An 18,243-nucleotide genomic window follows, 5' to 3' on the forward strand; every position below is an offset into this window, starting at 1 on the left:
TCATCCCTTCACTTATATAATTGAGATCAATGACATTTGGTTAGATTACAAATAGTTATTGGATTGAACTTACAATGCTTCGGTCTATCAACCATATATATTTTGAGATTAACCATTTATAATCCAAAGTATTTAAGTAAAATATGATCTTTATTTGATACTTTTGAGATTAAAATTAGCTAGACATAGTTTGAAAAGCAAAATAATATAGAAAAGAAAGATATTGTTTAACAACATCTAATAAATAACTTGATAGGTAGAAACTTGGATTTTTAGCTCTTCAAACAAATAATTTGCATTAATCTAGCTAGTCGAAGTGTAATTATCAAGACGGATCTTGAAGTAGCTTGACTAGGTTTGTAGCATCCGACTTAATAATAATTATTGCAATAACCTTTATTTTTTCTCAAACCTACAAACTTAATAATAATTATTACATTACATATTTCTCTCTCTTTCTTACCCCATTTTTACTGCTTGTTTATTATTTGTTTTCTCTAACTAACAATTAAATTATCTCTACTAACTATACTTTATATTATAAAATTCACCCTATGATCTTTATCCTAAAATTTTTCTAATACTTTGAACGAGTTTTATCATTCGTAAATAATCATTGCAATTATTACAAAACAAAAGATTGTATAAACCAATAACCAAGCCTTGGTTGCAATTATTTAAGGTCTTTGGAGGAACAACAAACCAACACAATACACAACTACACAAGAAACAACAGCGTTACAATACTTACAAATCAACCTACTAGAAGAACGAAAAAAAGTGAGATATTATTATAGATGCATCGAAAAACTAAATCGAAAGAACCAAAAAGATTGGACCCCACGTTTTAACTCGCTTATAAATCTATAGACTCGGTCACTCTCAAAGTCTCAATTCAATGACTCGTTCATTTTCCCATCAAAAAGAGTGAGGGCAATTTCGTCATTACACTTCTCCTAAATAATCCAAAACAAAAAAAAAAAAAAAAACGTATACATATAAACCGAGCAACGGAGCAAAGTTTATGAGATATAAATTTTCCAAATTTCTCTGATTCAATCCCTCAAAAAATGGCGTTAATTTTACAAAAACGTCGAAAAATGCGTTGCTTCGCTTTGATTAAATCCTAAAAAAGCGACGATTTTTCTCTATCCTTTCTGGGTTTTCTCCTCTGAACTCACAATTACACTGCTGTAAAAGTTTTAGGTAAGAATTTAATATTATTTTATATGTTTATAATTTCTTTTGTTCTTAATTTTATGATTTAATCAATTTATTTTAGTGTTCCATTCATGTACATTGTTATTACAAATTTTTTTCCAAGAAAGATTATTTTTGTATGTGCATGTAATTATAATTCCCCTGTTTTTAATTTTATGTATATATATATTTTTATAGGAATGGAGGAATTGAATAAAATTCTGTACATAGTGGTAGTCGATAATGATGAAAATAATAAGAAAAATAATGGTGAGAAGAAGGGTTCTTTTCATTATACGCGTTCACTTCTTCAAAGCACCCTACAACTTATGGGATGTAAACCTCGTTACGCTACCAAGGTAAACTCTTTTATTATTTTGTTATCGTTTTTATGTTGTATCCTCGTTGTTTGAAATTTTCTACATGTTTAATATAATAAAGTTATGCGCGTTGTTTGTGCAAGTTTTAAATGCAAACTTAAAACCTTAGACGTTTGTAATTCTCTCTACACTAGAAAAGGGGAAAAATAAGTTACTCGAACGTTGCACTTTTGAACATGTGTTCCTTAAATTGGTGTTTTGGTATGTCATGTAAGTTGAGCCAACTAGAATATTAATTGCATGTTTGGTTGTTTGAAATCAAAATACTAAAAAGTGTAATAAAATGAAGGTAGTTGAAGGAGGAAGTAAAGTATATGTAAACTCTATTTATGTATAGTTTGCAAGAAGAAATAGATAGGGTTAAATTTGGTGCAAAGATGGGGAGTTTTAATGATTACTCTTGTTTTCCTTATTCATAGGACAATTAATCAATAAAGCTAATTGAATAGATTGATACTTGTTGAATGATTTGAAAGATGAAAGGCATAGAAAAGATTTTTTAAACCTGTTATTTGTGTAAATCTTGAAACAAGACATCTCTTTACTTGTTTGGCTTGAATAGAAGAGTATCTTCCCTTGTTTTCGTTCCAAATTAAATGTTACTTTGTCCTAACCCCTCATATATAATTAAAGATATGACAGGATATTACAGAAAGATTCGTTGTTAAGGCCCCTCGTAACTAAAGATATGACATGATATTAACTAAAGATCTGTTGTAAAAATCTTTAGTTATTGCTGTATTTTGAAAGAGCTTGTTAGTTGCAAGTTCACTTGCTTTAGAAAGATTCATATTCTGTTTCCTAAAGTCTAAGCTATTTTCAATATTCTTAGATATTGGTTTACTTTATACCCACTATACTTTGCACTTACAAGCTTTGGTTGCCTTTATCTAGTTTGCTGGTTTTAGAACTAATTTGTTGATTCCCCCCCCCCCCCCCTCCCCTACTATACTTTGCACTTACAAGCTTTGGTTCCCACACACCTCATTTCACTTCCATTACCTATGTTAGATCCTCGGCATTCTGTAATGGGTAGGACACTTGAAGGTCTGGAACGCTTCATTATGGCCAACATCATGGAAATCTTTCAAAAAATAGCTGATTCGGGTACATGGACATGTAGCCAACTAGCCATGTCGGACTAGATGACCAATAAATCCACTTTGATTAGATAAAAATTTCGTTTTTACAATGTTTAGCAAGCAATTGAATTAAAAAGAGAGAATTCAAGAATTTTTTCATTCAATATATGGTTCTGAATCTTCTGATTTCAACAAATTCTTAGTTTTCCTATACGATATATCTATGCCTTAGTTTTCACTTTTCAGTGTGCATAATCTTAGGCAATAGCACAAAAGAACATAGGTAGTGTAACATTTAATGGAATCTGATGTCCTGAATGATAGATCTGTGCATGGATCTCTTCGATTTTTCATCAATCAAATGCACTGGTTTTTAATGATAAGCTGTTGATACATTACCCTGAGTTTTTACTCATAAATATTGATAATTGTTTGATTGATTGTTGTTAAACATGCAACTGTTTATCAAAATTCACTTTATATGATGTAAAGCTGCTTTAGTTTTGGACCTTTTGGTATAGTTACATGACAACTTTCATTTGCTACAAATTCCCTTGAATTTACGTTCCTTTTATTCCCTTTGTTTAGATTAGTAAGAGGGTATTTGAAAGTGTGCAAAGTCAAAGTTTTAAGGATGACAAAGACATTGTAGGAAGATTTAACTCCAATGCTTCAAGTACTCAGCTGGTTAAGTCTGAAGAAAAAGAAGAAAGTAGTAAGAATGTGCCTTCTGAGTTGTACAAAAGGCGCACAACTGTAACCATCAGCAGGGACAAGTTCTTAGACGTTGTCTGTGATGCTCTTGCTGAATATAAATACATCGGTCCCAATCAAAGGGCAGACCTGATTTTGGCTTGCAGGTAGATTCCTGCCTTTCAATTATATCATATCATCTATATGGTAGCTCTTTGTATGCAGGGTGAAGTATTTAAATTTTTTTCTTTGTTTGGTTCGTGAGAATATGATGCATCAAGCCAGAATTCTTGACTTCTTTATTGCTTATTTTACAAAACAGTCCAACTTTTCATTAACAGCATTATATTTCCAAGAATTTAGTTTCCTTCTAAGGTCTTATAGATACAGTATATTTTGCTTCATGATTTTCTGAAAAATTGTACTTAGAAAACATATTTGTTGTCCGCCAGTCAAGGTAATTGTGATCATTCTTTGTAGTTTTTGTGAATATGGATGGGATATCTTTTACCGAGCAATGTATATTAGTTAGATAGTATCTGTATATACTTGTTTCACATGCTCAGGAACTTCTTTATGGTTACAGGATTCGTGAAAGGAAGGGATCTCTAACTGTCCTGTTGTGTGGCACTAGTGGCTGCGGAAAGTCCACATTGTCTTCAATACTGGTATTCATAGATTCTTCACGTCAGTGTTAACAGTCAACATTAGGTAGCATCTTTATGTTCTTATTCTGGTGAATTTATCTGGTCTGTCGCTCTCCCTTAGTCTGAACTGTGTGAAGTCTATCTCCCTGAGAATACTTGAGAGAGTATAGATACTTTATATGCTGATTAAATGTCTTTTATATATATAGTGTCGTCTTTGATCTTTAATCCAACAAAATTATTGTTATATTAAAATTGTACAATTTGTTTTCAGGCTAGCAGATTGGGAATCACAACTGTCATATCCACTGATTCTATCCGGCACATGATGAGGAGTTTTGTGGATGAGAAAAGTAACCCATTGCTGTGGGCTTCAACCTATCATGCAGGGGAGTGTTTAGATCCTGTTGCTGTTGCAGAAGCAAAATCTAGAAGGAAGGCTCGAAAGATGGCTGGAATGTCATATTCCATGTCTAAAAGTCAATCATGTGATCCATCTCAAGACGAGAAAGCTGATAGCCTGCAGCCAGAGGCAGTTGGTAACAACACTGAACAGTTCATAAGTCCAAAACAAATGGCTGTTGAAGGATTCAAAGCCCAAAGTGAAATGGTCATTGAGAGTCTTGAACGCCTTATTACTTCATGGGAAGAAAGGAAAGAATCAGTAATCATTGAAGGGGTGCATTTGAGTCTCAATTTTGTGGTGAGTATATAGCTGCATAATCCCATGCTTATAAGTTACTCCTTTTATCCTATGTTAATCTGTACATTTGAGATTTGCACGGAGAGGAAGGGGGAAAAAAAAAGAAAAAAAGAAATATACATTGTATATGTGGATTAATGTACAAAAGAGGTAGTAATACATTTCACTCAGTAAACTTCTTTTTTGTATGTTTGCAGATGGGACTCATGAAGAAACATCCTTCAATAGTACCTTTCATGATATACATATCAAACGAAGATAAGCATTTAGAAAGATTTGCTGTTCGTGCTAAGTACATGACACTAGACCCTTCGAAAAACAAATATGTGAAATACATCCGAAATATTAGGAGAATACAAGAATATCTCTGCAACCGAGCAGACAAGCATCTAGTGCCAAAAGTTAACAACACGAATGTTGATAAAAGTGTGGCAGCTATCCATGCCACACTCTTTAGCTGCCTAAAGAGGCGTGAAGCTGGGGAGCAGCTTTATGATCCTGCTACCAACACTGTGAGTATCATTTCTGAGGAATATAAGAATCAATGTGCTGCACATTCTTGGAACTCGAAGGGGATTTTTCAGTTGATTCAAAGGAAGGGGTCATCAAGGCATCTGATGGCTTTTGTCAACAATGATGGCTCTATTGCAAAGGCTTGGCCAGTTGATTCAACAGATAATAGTGGATCACCAATGTATGCGTCTTTGCAAATTGGTAAGGCAGAGCCTGTGAACATTCAGTTTGGTCCTTTCGGCATAAGTGCCTGGCCAAAGGATACTGGGGGAACTAGTCATGCTAGCAGCTTCGATGAATCTAGAACTGATTGGCTTTGTACTGAGACTAGCAGTAGATGCTACTCTTCTTGCTGCAGCTCTCCTCGGGTTCCTAGTGGACCGGCTAAGAGGGTAATTCTCTATTTCCATTTGAACCTTTCTACCAAAACATCTTATTTTTCCAGGAATGCATACAATGAATTTGAAGAGAGTGGCGTTCCTGACTTTAGTATAACTAATTGTTTACACAGGTCAAGGAGGAACAATCAGTTTCCGGCAGTGATGAAGAGGTTGACGACCTTCCTGAGCTAGACAGTGATGAAGATCTCAGTGATGGTGACAAACATACTCATGATGAAGAGGTATTCATCTATACTCAAAACTAAAGTTTCTGCTGAGGTTTTTTTAACATTAAATGAATTCTGATGTGCTGAATATCAGTATATTGAAACTCGAATACCATTCTACCAACACACAATCTTCTTTTCTAGATACAAATCCTCTTGTAGGAACGAGGTTTAGACTATACATTATCTGATTATCTTGAATTAGGATGCACAATTAAGGAACGCAAGAGTATGATCTGATATGTCACCTCATTTACCTTGCTCCTTTGGTGGTATACTAGTATACAACTATATACATATAAACACAAGTGTTGGTATTTGTTCACTTTGTTTATTTGGGCCTTGTCAAATTGGGCTCATGGGCCTTATATAACTTTGGGCTCTTAGCTTGGTTTATGCTGGATATTTGTGTTGACAGTACGACTCTACATTAGTTCCTTAATGGGCTTTTGGGCTTACCAACCTGTTCTTACTAATAGTTTCTCTCTAGACAATATACTGCATGATCATCAGAAATGTGTAACAAAGTTGTGTTTAAGAAAACTCCTACAGATGGTGATCCTGTGTTTGGTTTTAATGCTTGAAAAGATTGACTTTGGCCCCTTTCTCTTCACCTTATTTTTGCTGAAATGAAATTATTTTACTGAAACAAAATTATATTTGTTGAACTTAAATTATTTTTACTGAACTTAAATTAATTTTACTGAAATGAAATTATTTTTGCTGAACTGAAATTATTTTTACTGATTTTCTATTATAATTCTTCTTTAAGAAAATTGAATTTTACTGAACTAAACTTATTTTTACTGAACTAAAATTATTTTTACTTAATATTATTTTTTTAAGGTGAAGAGAACAGGGCCTTTGTTACTAGTGAACAGTTTCATAAAATTATATGACTGTCGACTTATAATAATGTTCAACTCTAAGCAGATTGAAGGTTCTGTTGATGAGGAATCGACTAAATCAGATGAGGAGTATGATGAACAAGAGAACACTTACAATGATGAAGAGTACACAAATAACTTATCTAATTTTCTGAAGAACAATAACAATAAATGTGACAAATTTCCTCCAACTCTTAACATGTTTTTGAGAGCTCAGGGCGAGCCTTTGTCTGAGCAAAATGGCTCTAACTCTACCCTGCTTGAAGAACAGATGAGAATCAGATCATGTCGTATATAAGCACTATTAACGCGATAAAACACTTCTACAGCATATCTGCTACTAGTTAGTAAGCATGATGATGCTACTGATCCTGTTATCTCTGAAGCCCGTAAAAGATAAAACTAAAACTACAGTTTTGTTTACTTTGTATCTCTTTTCTTAGCTCAGTAGTAAAAATTAGAGCTGTGTTTGTATAGTTAAAAGGCTGGTTTTGTTGTAACTTTAATCTTTCTTTTTTGTTGTTTTCGTTATAATCATCGTTGTATTTCTTGCTGTTACGATGTTAAGTGAACATGAATAATGTCTGTTGGTGAGATCAAGATGCTAAGTTTGTCTGTAATATACATATGCAGTGCTATATGCTGTCATATTGATATATACAAGTTGGCTAGTATGTCAAATTGGCAAATTAAACTTGCTATTTGAAATCCTTGTGTGATTCACAAAAATGTTTTGGTGACTCATATTTAATGCCTGAAATATCTCAAAAGAAAAGTGGCATTACATTACACTAGTTGGTTTAACAGATTTTTCTAATTTAATGAGTAGACTTGTGATACTATTTCTTATTAGTTATCACGATTCATGTTAGCTGACTTCAAATCATTTTGGGACTAAGGCTTTATTGTTATTGTTGTTGTAATGAGCAGACATGAATATGACCTGACCCAATTTCAAACGATTAAAACTAATTGTTTTGAAATGACAAATTGATTAACAATAGACATGAATGTGACCTGACCCAATTTCAAATCGAATGAGTAGTCGAACAAAACCAACGTGTTTGCCACTTGGCTAGTTCTAGTTGATGACAAAATAAGGTGGTCGATTCCAATTATTAATGAGGGCGTGGCTAGTATGAGGTATGGCCTAATAAAACAGCTAATAAAAATGAGATAATCGCCCTACCAAAGTGGCAAAATGGGTCCAATTTTGTAATGAAAGATGACTAGTTGTGCTCTAAACTCTAATAGATAAGCCTCATTAGAGTGGTGGAGGCTGCTAAAACTATTCTATAGTTTATAGGGCCGTAATAAAAATGAATATGTTTGCTTACGCGCATAAGGAAATACAATACATTTCTTTGACCCTATATAACATGAAGAAACCATGCATAACAAGTATACTTAAATAAATATTCCAATCTTTTCCAAAATTGACCATCACGGATTTTTTTTATTTTTATTTTTTAATTATTATTATTGTTATTTTAAAAAAAAAGCCTTTGAGGCGAAATTTTGGTTGAAAAAGCCTTTAAGGCAAAGTTTTGATTGAATCAACTCGATTCATATACTTTAATTTAATTTGGATCTGCATGTATGTAAGGTGTCACTCATTTAATTTGTTATTTTAGGTTACTTTAATTTTATTTGGATTTGCATATATATGGAACAAATTCAATATTCATTTTAAGCATACAAACAATAGATAAATGTTAAACATGTTAATTTAAATTAAATTAAAGTAGTACTCATGTTTAAATAATTTAACGCCAAATTTAAGGTAGTTCTAGAACTAGGCCATGTATTTATCATTGGATCGGACAATTTGGGCGTAATTAATAATGCGATACAATTAATTTTAAATTTGCTGCTCACTTATCAACAAATCAACAAAAATCTCCTCAACTAGAACGTACACAACATTTGACTAAAACTCTTTGACAAGTTTTATATTGATGTAATCTCTTTTGACTTACAAAATTTATTATAACAGCCAATGTTTGAATACCAAAATTAGAGGAATATGTCATAGTTCAACCAATCAATATCTTTGAACTTTCTCCATAATCATATAATGCCACTCTAATTACGTACTTACTCCAAATTTAGTAATTTGATTTGATTTGATAACCGGTTCATAAGCTCATAGATTATGTTGTTTGGTTAGTAGTTGTAAAGTGCCTAATTAGCCAATTCTAATCTACTTCAGAATTTAAAAAATATATCAATATTGCGTTGTAATATAAGTATCTTATTAAAAGATATACCACTAACAGTAGAGAGGGGATGAGATATGAACCCGTGACTTTTGTGTCACGCTGTCTCTAATACCAGGTTAAAAAATCAACTCAACCAAAAGTTTAAGCTGACGGTTGAAACCCAAGAATATATTTTATACTCTATCAATTAGAATAAACACATTCTCATCAAACTATATATAACTCATCTCGCAATAATTATATATAGCTCATATCACAATAATTATGAGTAATTACCAAAAAAATAACTTTATCTTCCAATAATCTCATGTTTATTAATAAGGGTTAGGGCCTGTTCATATTTACTGAACAGAGCTGAACTGAACTGATTGAAGCTGAATTGAACTGAATTGAACTGAACTGAACTGATTGGAACTGAACTAAGCTGAAATGAATATTTTATGAGAGAGGGAAATTAAGAGCTGAACTAAACTGAACTGATTGGAACTGAACTGAACTGAACTGAACTGATTGGAGCTGAACTGAATTGAAAATAAGTAAATATAAACAGACCCTTAGGATTATTTTTATATGGCGTAATATATAGCTATTGAAATCATATTCAACTATTAGTGGAAGTGAAAATTAATTACCAAAAAAAAATTATAACTCATAAAATATATAATGAGACATTTTTAACAAATACTAAATAGTATAAACTAGGTAAGAACCCGTGCGATGCACGGTTTATATAAAACCTATTTTTAATTTATACTATTTTAAAAATAAATTGCTATTATACATGAATATAAATAAAAATTAAGTATATTTTGTAATTTTAAAATTTTTTATTTTAATCAAAATTATGATATAGTATATGCTCAACGTTGTCTAATTCATAGTTCAATGTAGGAGATAGATCATTTATTAGTGTGCTTTTTAAAATTGTTTCAATGTCCTACGATAAATTGATAGATTTTAGTTGTAATGTAGAAGCTTCCCATATTTAAATTTCAAAAATGTTAAATATGATAGCTTTCAAAAAAAAAAAAAAAAAAAAAAAAAAAAAGATGACATCATCATTGCATTTAGGCGAGAAAACTTTTATTGAGAAAGCGAAGGAAATGATAATGTCAACAACTTCTTTTTAATAATAGTTAGTAGATATGTTTGTTAAAAAAAAAAAAGTATTAATATTAATCTCATGGATTTAGCTCCAATAGAAGTCCAAGTTTTGTGTGTAAATAGTGTAAAAGTGGTATCGAAACATTTATTTTACTATACGTAGAACAAATGAATTATTGTGGTTGTGAAGTGATATTAGAGGAAATGTCTTCTCTATATATGCATCACCACATCAACTAGATTATAATCAATTTAAATATTTTTATCTTTTATTTGAAAAAAAAAATGATATTTTTATGGTACACAATATTTTTAATTTTGTAGATCACTACATTACACGAGTTCGTTTAAAACCTTGTTAAACTAAAAGAACTTTAACACTATTCACACATGTATCTTTCAATGTATTTTGTAATTTCTACATATTGAAAAATAAACTCATGTATAATCTTGTTTTTTGACAACATATATAATCTTGTTACATTTATCACAATATATATTTTCAAAATATCAATTTTTTATAATCTTTTATTATTAAAAATATTGATAATTAAATTGATGCATTAAAATTTTAAAATACGTAACTAAAAAATGTGTTGACTGTAAAAAAAAAATCCGAGGAATTATATAAATAACACAAGTAGAGGAGAGTGGAGTAAAGGGAAAACAAGAAACGGTTGGCAAACCGACCATCAAAGAAAGGGGAAGTCTGATAAAAGAGTATTTGCATTTTGCAGTTGCCAAACTTCCTAAATTCCCTCCTTTTACTCGTCTTTCTTGTTATTCTTCTTCTTCTTCTTCCTTTTCCCACTTTCTTCTCTCTTTATTCTTTCATCATTAGATTCCTCCACCATTATTAACCCACTCTTTAATTTCTTCTTTTTTTTCTTCAAAAATCTCTCTTTTTTCCTCTGTTTAACAAACCCCCTTTTTTCTCAGTTCTTTTCTTGGTTTTTTTGTTATGTTTTGGAGTCGAAAGCGTTCTTCAATGAACCCAAAACCTGTTGTTTCTACTTCTTCTAAGCACATCAAGGTTTATTTTCTTTCTTTTTTTTTTTTTTTTTATATTGGTTTGATATATTAGTTTATAATTCTTGATTTGCACTCCTTTTTAGTAAAATTACTGTTATCTGAAGTAATTGTGAATGAACTTGAGATTTTTTTAAAATCTTTTTTTAGGATTTTGTTGTTTAATCTCTGCAGAAGTATGTTATTCGATAGAAAGACAAATTCTTGATGGTCCATTATTAAAATCTAAATTTTAAAGCATTGTTGAAATTTTCTATTTCTCAATCTTAAATGAAATCTCAACTTATTATTGATTTTTATTTTTTTTTTATTTGATGATTTGATGAAATCAATACTTTTTTTAATGCTAATCAAGTAATTGATGTATTTATGCAAGTCCTTGAAATTCTCACTCAATTTATGAAATTCAGTATTTCTGATTAACATTTATAAAAAATAATATAAAGTCAAAAGAAATAATGGAAAATTGGTTTTGTTTGCAGATATTGGAGGGGCTTCTTAAGTTACCAGAGAATAAGAAGTGTGCTGATTGCAGAAGCAAGTATGAATATACACTAGCTTAAGCTTATGTGATGAGTTTAATTAGTGTAGGATTATCTTTAATTCCCTTTAAATTATTTGATTACTAAGGTTATTTTGTTACTATGTGTTTATTGCAGAGCTCCTAGATGGGCCAGCATCAATCTTGGGATATTTATATGCCTTCAATGTTCCGGAATTCACCGGAGTCTTGGAGTACATATATCTAAGGTGTTTATTTCTGTGTTTGTAGCATTGTTTATTTTCACTTATTTCAGGTCTAATAGGTTTCTTTAAGATGAAGGCTACCTACGTATAAATTACAACTAAAATAAGTTTTAATGAGGTCTAATAAGTTCAGTTCAGTTTGGATAAGCTCAGATAAGTTCAAATAAGTACGAATCAGGTGACTAGATCAATAGTGTAATATTGTACACTTATAGACTCATAATACATTAATACTTGTGGTGAAACAATTTCTTAATTTGTTGTTATTCTTTGGTCTTACACTCGAACATGCTATATTAGATGAATTAGTACTTTAAGAAGGTTGTTTTTGTGGTTTAAGGAAGCTAGGAATGAATTAATGAAGTTGATGATATTTAGTTCTCTTAAGTTGTTGCACTCCTAGAGAATCATTTATCATCTATGTCAAAGTTTTGTATTCTGTGAACAAGTAGCAGCTTTGCTTTCCTTTATATGTTAAGCTTAGAGTGTAAAAATTAAAAACTTGCTTGTGATCCTGCATGTTTTATCGTCTTCTTCAAAGTTATGTTGCTATTATAGTGTTATTAAAAACATTGATCTTACTGCAGGTGCGATCTACCACTCTAGACACATGGCTCCCGGAGCAGGTTGCCTTAATGCAAGGTAATTGTAGTTCATTCGTATCAAATGTGCGAGTAAATCTTTCCACTTGATGTATGGTCTTCTGTATTCTGGATTTGAGTTTTGTGATACGGAGTAATGGTTTTGCGTTTTGACATACTGTTTTGCAGCCGTAGGAAATGACAAGTCCAATGCCTACTGGGAAGCGGAGTTGCCTGTGAATTATGATAGTAACCAAATTGAAAATTTCATACATGCAAAGTACGGACTCATACAAAAATTGGTATTGGATGGTGTTGTTTTGCCTGAACGTGTCCAAAAAATTTCCTGTCAAATTGTTTAAGGCCCCCTTAGATGTTTTCTAACACAAACTTAATTGTCAGGTATGTTGAAAAACGATGGATTCCAAGGGAATCGAAAGCCAGGCTGATTTCAAGCTCTAGTTCTAAAGAACAGTTAACTTCTAGTCGTTCAACAAGGCGCTTTGGTGCCATTGCAGAATGGACTAACAATCAACATATATGCAAGGAGAGAAGAGATTGCTCAACGGCTGAAAGAGACAACAGGGCAAGCTCAAGTCCTAGCAATACTGAAGATTTAACAGGCAATAAAAATGAACATCAACAACAGGAAAAGAAAGAGAACTGTCAACCATCTATGAAATACAGTACTCTTAAATCGAAAAGTGTTAATGGAAAACCTACAGAACCAGCACAAGTACTTACTCTTTCCTTCTTTTTGTGTCCTCTTTCTTACCAGAACATGTAGCTTTTTGTTCGTTTTAAATCTGTTTTTGCTTGAGATAATAAATGTTGCCATAGACATTCGTAGTTGGAATCTAAAATTTCAAGCAAGAACTGCCTTTTGGTCTTAATTCTGGTTTTCTTTCTTGCGTATTGCTGTTATTCCTCCAACTACTGATTCAGTGAATAACTAGTACTTAATAAAAGCTTTGTGCTATTATATACCATCATATAGCATCACATTATCTACGAACAATTGTACAACATGTTGTCGGATGGGATGTTGCTTTCAGTTAATAGCTTTGCTTACATGGCTGATGTGCTGAACAGGTCATCCCTAGAATACTTCCTAATGCCAGCTTCTGGAAGTCAGAACAAGAACAATTGAAAATCAAATCGTCAACTGCTAATGCCATGACTGCTGTCCCTTCTTCGAAAGCTGATCCTGAACTTTTCATAACACTAAGCATGGATGATTCTTCTGACAATGACTCAAGTTTTGATACAAGTTCATGGGTTCATTTTGATTGTAAGCTCCCTGCTCTAAGTATCTTTTCTTTTATTTAAGATGCGTTCTTTAACTCTCTTTCCCTTCGATTGTGCTTCTTAGCTTAATCTATGGTTACATGCAGCTGACCAAGAATCATCAACATCAGAAGGAAAGGTTGTTCCAAGTTCAGCTGTAGAAAAAGCCTCAATTCATGAGCCAAAGTTGAATCTAAAATCTTCAGAAAGTAAGGTCAACACTGAACCAACAACCGGGGATGTCCTAATGATGACAGCTCCATTTTCAAATGGAAATTCTGGTGAACATCAGAAATATGTTTCAAACGATAATCAAAGCCACCGTTCAGAGAAGGTACATTTTCCTTTTATTTATATGCTCTATAGTTATAGGAAGAAAGATAGGTTTCATATGATTCATGTTGATAGTAAAACTTGTTAGAAATTCTCCATATGTGTTTTGACTGGCATTAAAGCGATTCCCTGGTTCTAAAGCATCCAATTAGAGAAGGTAGCTACTTTATTAATTTTAGCCTACGAGTAGGAATCATTCTTCTTTATCTGTGATGATATAGTCCGGTTGTAAATTAAATTTAAAGATGCTGGTCTGGCTAGATAGAAATATCATACTCGGGTTCATTTTCCTAATTGTTTAAGTACTGAAGTATACTTCTAGGTGGCTCCACCCATTGTTGGACCCTTAGAGTAAGGAAGGTGCACTTTATCATAACAATAATTTCCTTTGAATCTCTATAAGCATTAAAGAAAGAATTCTTTGTTAATCAAACGGAGAGAGGGCTCATGAGTAAATCCTCTCTGTAGAATCCTCCCGCTGTTTCTGCTTTTCTTTTTCCCGCCAGAGCAAAACAAATCATTTAAGGGCTTATCGATAGATTTGTTATGTCCTACTTTTTTCTTAATTAATCATCAAATATATATCTTCAAAACTAGAAGTTACTCCGTTTAGCAATTAGGAAAGGTGCTTAATTTACTTCATGTGTAGGTAGCGTAGGTTTCAAAAGGAAGTTTTAGCTGTACTTCATTCCTAAGAAGCACTATTTTGTGTAATACTTCCTCCACTTGACATGCTTGCTTGCTGCTTCCAAGTTCCAATTAAACAGCATACAGAAGCCTACTTCCTTGGAACTCTTAAATTTTACTACTTCCAATATTGCAATCCACTTTTACTAAACAACCCCTTATTACGGCATCATGTGATAAACTTGTGACATTCTTCCAACCTATCGTTAAGGATTTCATGTTATTTTACTAAATTAACATCTGTAATAGTTTTGTCTATTATATGCCCCAAAATAGTGTATGTAATGTAACTCTTATTCTATGTAGAGAGATCAAGACGACTCCTTTCCTATGAAAGGAAATCTAGAATCGCGTTAATATTTATTACTTTGCAGACTCTCTATAAGCAATAATCATAGGGGTATTTAAACTTTAAATCCCTTAATATTCTAGATGCAAACAGGCAGAAATTAAGGTGACAATGCAAGAGTTTGCCTGAATAGGCATTGAAATTATAGGATTAGTAAGGAAGCGATAGTATGAATCTTTTAGCACATTACCAGAAGCATGATGCCATTATAGTGAGAACTGTTTAAATTTAGACCTGACTTGTGGATAGCAAGTGGTTATAGGTTGTTGTCCTTTGAGCTTGAGATCAATGGGTGTGTATCGAATCAGAATTAGCTATAGAGGTAACGTGAAATCTTACTCCTGCAGTCCAACATGGTTTCCTCTCCTTCCGTCCATCTTCAAAGACTCGCATTGCTTGCTGAAGGTGTATCTTCTACAAATGCCCCGACTTCTGCTGGTAGTATCCATCCTCAGACGAATGTAAATGAAAATGGTGTTGTACGCACAATAGGAACTCAGATGCCGGTAATTGAGACATTTCACATAATACTATCTTACACATTGAAACAATATGCCAAGTGCTTTGTGTTAACTAAATGTACTTGTATTATATGTCATAGGTGCAAAATTCCCAAACTGTGAAGTCGTCGATGAATTCTACTCCATACACAATTTCCAGGTAAGAGCGCGTATGCAGAATATTTAATTTTTGATGCCAAGGTGCATCTGATATGATCTGGCCCTTTTCTGTTCTGAATTTGTTATGCAAACTGTGCATTGTTCTGTTTGGAGAGCTTTAATTCTCTTTCACCTTCCCAACCGTGCATAAACTCGAACCATGAATTCCTGCAGCTTGTATACACCAGCAATTCCATTGACAAGGGTGTCAACTGCACCATCAAGGAGGCCTCCTGCAGCATTGCCAGTATCAGGTTACGACTATGACTTCTCGTTCTTAACCCAAGGGATGTTCACAAAGCGATAGAAACGCTCCGAGCTCCATATTTGTCATTAAGTAGAGCAGATGTACAGGAAAATAAATTGCTTGTTTGATTGATTCAATAAGTTAGGTCATATTACTTGTAAAATGCAACTCTTTTTGTTTGGATATACTACACATCAATAGCATTCTTTTGGGGACAGTTGATACTTGGGGGAAATTTTGTCAGTGGATTAGGCTTTTTTGTTACTTAATACGGAGTATATCTATATTCTTAAAGATTTAATTACATCATAAACCGCGGATTTAGATAAGCTAATCTCATTTTCCTCAATTAGTGCCTTTATTAGCTCATACAGTATATAAAAAGTATGCTGACTTTGGCTTAAAATTTTTATCATAACCTTTTCAAATACCTACTTTGTTATAATATTTGATTTTTAGCAAATCACTTTAATTTATATAGTTCGAATATCGAATTTTCATTACTCATACTGTTGATAATTAGTAACACAATTAGTCAAATCTCACACTAAAATATGTACCGATCAAATTGTGACACTTAGGACCTGTTCTCATTGACTGAACTGAACTGAACTGAAATGAATAATTTATAAGAGAAGGAAATTAGGAGCTGAACTGAGTTGAGCTGAGCTGAACTGAACTGAACTGAATTTCAACGTAAGAAAACAGGCCCTTAGAAAAATTAGAGGGAGCAATTGAAAACATGTTATATGATGCAGTACTTAGGCCCCGTTCTTTAGAGCTGCTCTGCTCTGCTTTGCTCTGCTCTGCTCTGCTTTGCTTTGCTCTGCTCTGCTCTGCTTTGCTTTGCTCTGCTCTGCTCTGCTGAAATCTGCTCTGCTCTGCTTCAATCTGCTCTGCTCTGCTTTGCTCTGCTCTGCTCTGCCCTGCTCTGCTCTGCTTAAAATTAATACTTAATATTGAATTATTATAATAATAATGTATATTTAATAATAATAATAAATAATTAATACTTAATGATAATAATAATCAATATTTAATAATAATAATAAATAAATAATATTTTATAATAATAATAATAAATATTTAATAATAATATATAATTAATATTTAATAATAATAATATATAAATAATATTTAATAATAATAATATATAATTAATATTTAATAATAAAAATATATAAATAATATTTAATAATAATAATAAATATTTAATGATAATAATATATAATTAATATTTAATAATAATAATAATATATAATTAATATTTAATAATAATAATATTATTAAATATTAATATTTAATAATAATAATAATAATTAATATTTAATAATAATAATATTAATAATAATATAATTAATATTTAATAATAATAATATTAATAATAACATAATTAATATTTGATAATAATAATATTAATAATATAATTAATATTTAATAATATAAATATTATTAATTATAATTAATATTTAATAATAAAATTTAGTAGTAGTAGTAAGTATAAGTAGTAGTCGTAGTAGTAGTAGTAGTAAGTATAAGTAGTAGTAGTAGTAGTAGTAGTAGTAGTTATAATAATAATAATAATAATAATAATAATAATAATAATAATAATAATAATTATAGTAATAATAATAATAGTAGTAATAATAATAATAATAATAATAGTAATAATAATAATAGTAATAATAATAATAATAGTAATAATAATAATAATAATAGTAATAATAATAGTAATAATAATAGTAATAATAATAATAATAATAATAATAATAGTAATAATAATATTAGTAATTATAATAATATTAGTAATAATAATAATATTAATATTAATGAAATCTGCTCTGCTCTGCTCGGCTCGGCTCTGCTTTGCTCTGCTCTGCTCTGCTCTGCTTCAATCTGCTCTGCTCTGCTGAAATCTGCTCTGCTCTGCTCTGCTTTGCTCTGCTCTGCTGAAATCTGCTCTGCTCTGCTCTGCTCTGCCCAGAAGCTCAAAAGAACAGGGCCTTATTAGGGGAGTTTGGTTCTTTTAGTTAAAAGAATTGGTCCATAAGGAAAGTATGGATTTAAAATCTCATATTATTCTAAAGTTGTTTTGAAAACTGACGACAAAAAAGTGAAAATATCTTTTTCTTATATCCTTTTTTGATTTTTTGTTTTAAAAAAAATCGAAAACTAAAAATAATAAACAATGCCAAATAAGCCCTAAATAATAAAATAGATGAACTGAATTTTAGTTGCATTCCAACCCAATTTAAAAGATCCGGCCAGTAATTCGGGCCAGAAGAG

General features: G+C 31.5%; 1 protein-coding gene and 1 pseudogene across 2 annotated transcripts; both read left to right on the top strand.

Moving 5' to 3' along the window:
• The first annotated feature begins 898 nt into the window (after window positions 1-898).
• LOC145577434 (P-loop NTPase domain-containing protein LPA1 homolog 2-like) lies at window positions 899-7,312 on the top strand (annotated as a pseudogene). Its single transcript, XR_014098791.1, has 8 exons — window positions 899-1,206; window positions 1,399-1,559; window positions 3,251-3,522; window positions 3,942-4,023; window positions 4,277-4,705; window positions 4,903-5,610; window positions 5,730-5,840; window positions 6,759-7,312. The product of XR_014098791.1 is annotated as a P-loop NTPase domain-containing protein LPA1 homolog 2-like (transcript).
• Window positions 7,313-10,711: 3,399 nt separating this feature from the next.
• LOC145577435 (ADP-ribosylation factor GTPase-activating protein AGD5-like) lies at window positions 10,712-16,249 on the top strand. The gene is made up of 11 exons (XM_081634870.1): window positions 10,712-11,071; window positions 11,550-11,608; window positions 11,727-11,817; window positions 12,402-12,456; window positions 12,585-12,675; window positions 12,798-13,131; window positions 13,488-13,686; window positions 13,790-14,016; window positions 15,399-15,557; window positions 15,653-15,711; window positions 15,885-16,249. The coding sequence occupies exons 1-11, from the start codon at window positions 11,000-11,002 to the stop codon at window positions 16,015-16,017; spliced, it is 1,479 nt and encodes a 492-aa protein (XP_081490996.1). The 5' UTR covers window positions 10,712-10,999; the 3' UTR covers window positions 16,018-16,249.
• The last annotated feature ends 1,994 nt before the right edge of the window (window positions 16,250-18,243 follow it).

Source organism: Chenopodium album, chromosome 14 (genome assembly GCF_948465745.1).
Source record: "Chenopodium album chromosome 14, dcCheAlbu1.1, whole genome shotgun sequence".
NCBI classification, from domain to species: domain Eukaryota; kingdom Viridiplantae; phylum Streptophyta; class Magnoliopsida; order Caryophyllales; family Amaranthaceae; genus Chenopodium; species Chenopodium album.

What these genes read in the sequence shown, in the direction of transcription:
- LOC145577435 (XM_081634870.1), top strand. Translation starts at nt 11,000, where the DNA reads ATGTTTTGGAGTCGAAAGCGTTCTTCAATGAACCCAAAACCTGTTGTT. An exon ending in TTCATGGGTTCATTTTGATT is followed by an intron (nt 13,687 to 13,789) that starts GTAAGCTCCCTG and finishes GGTTACATGCAG; the next exon opens with CTGACCAAGAATCATCAACA. An exon ending in AAAGCCACCGTTCAGAGAAG is followed by an intron (nt 14,017 to 15,398) that starts GTACATTTTCCT and finishes TTACTCCTGCAG; the next exon opens with TCCAACATGGTTTCCTCTCC.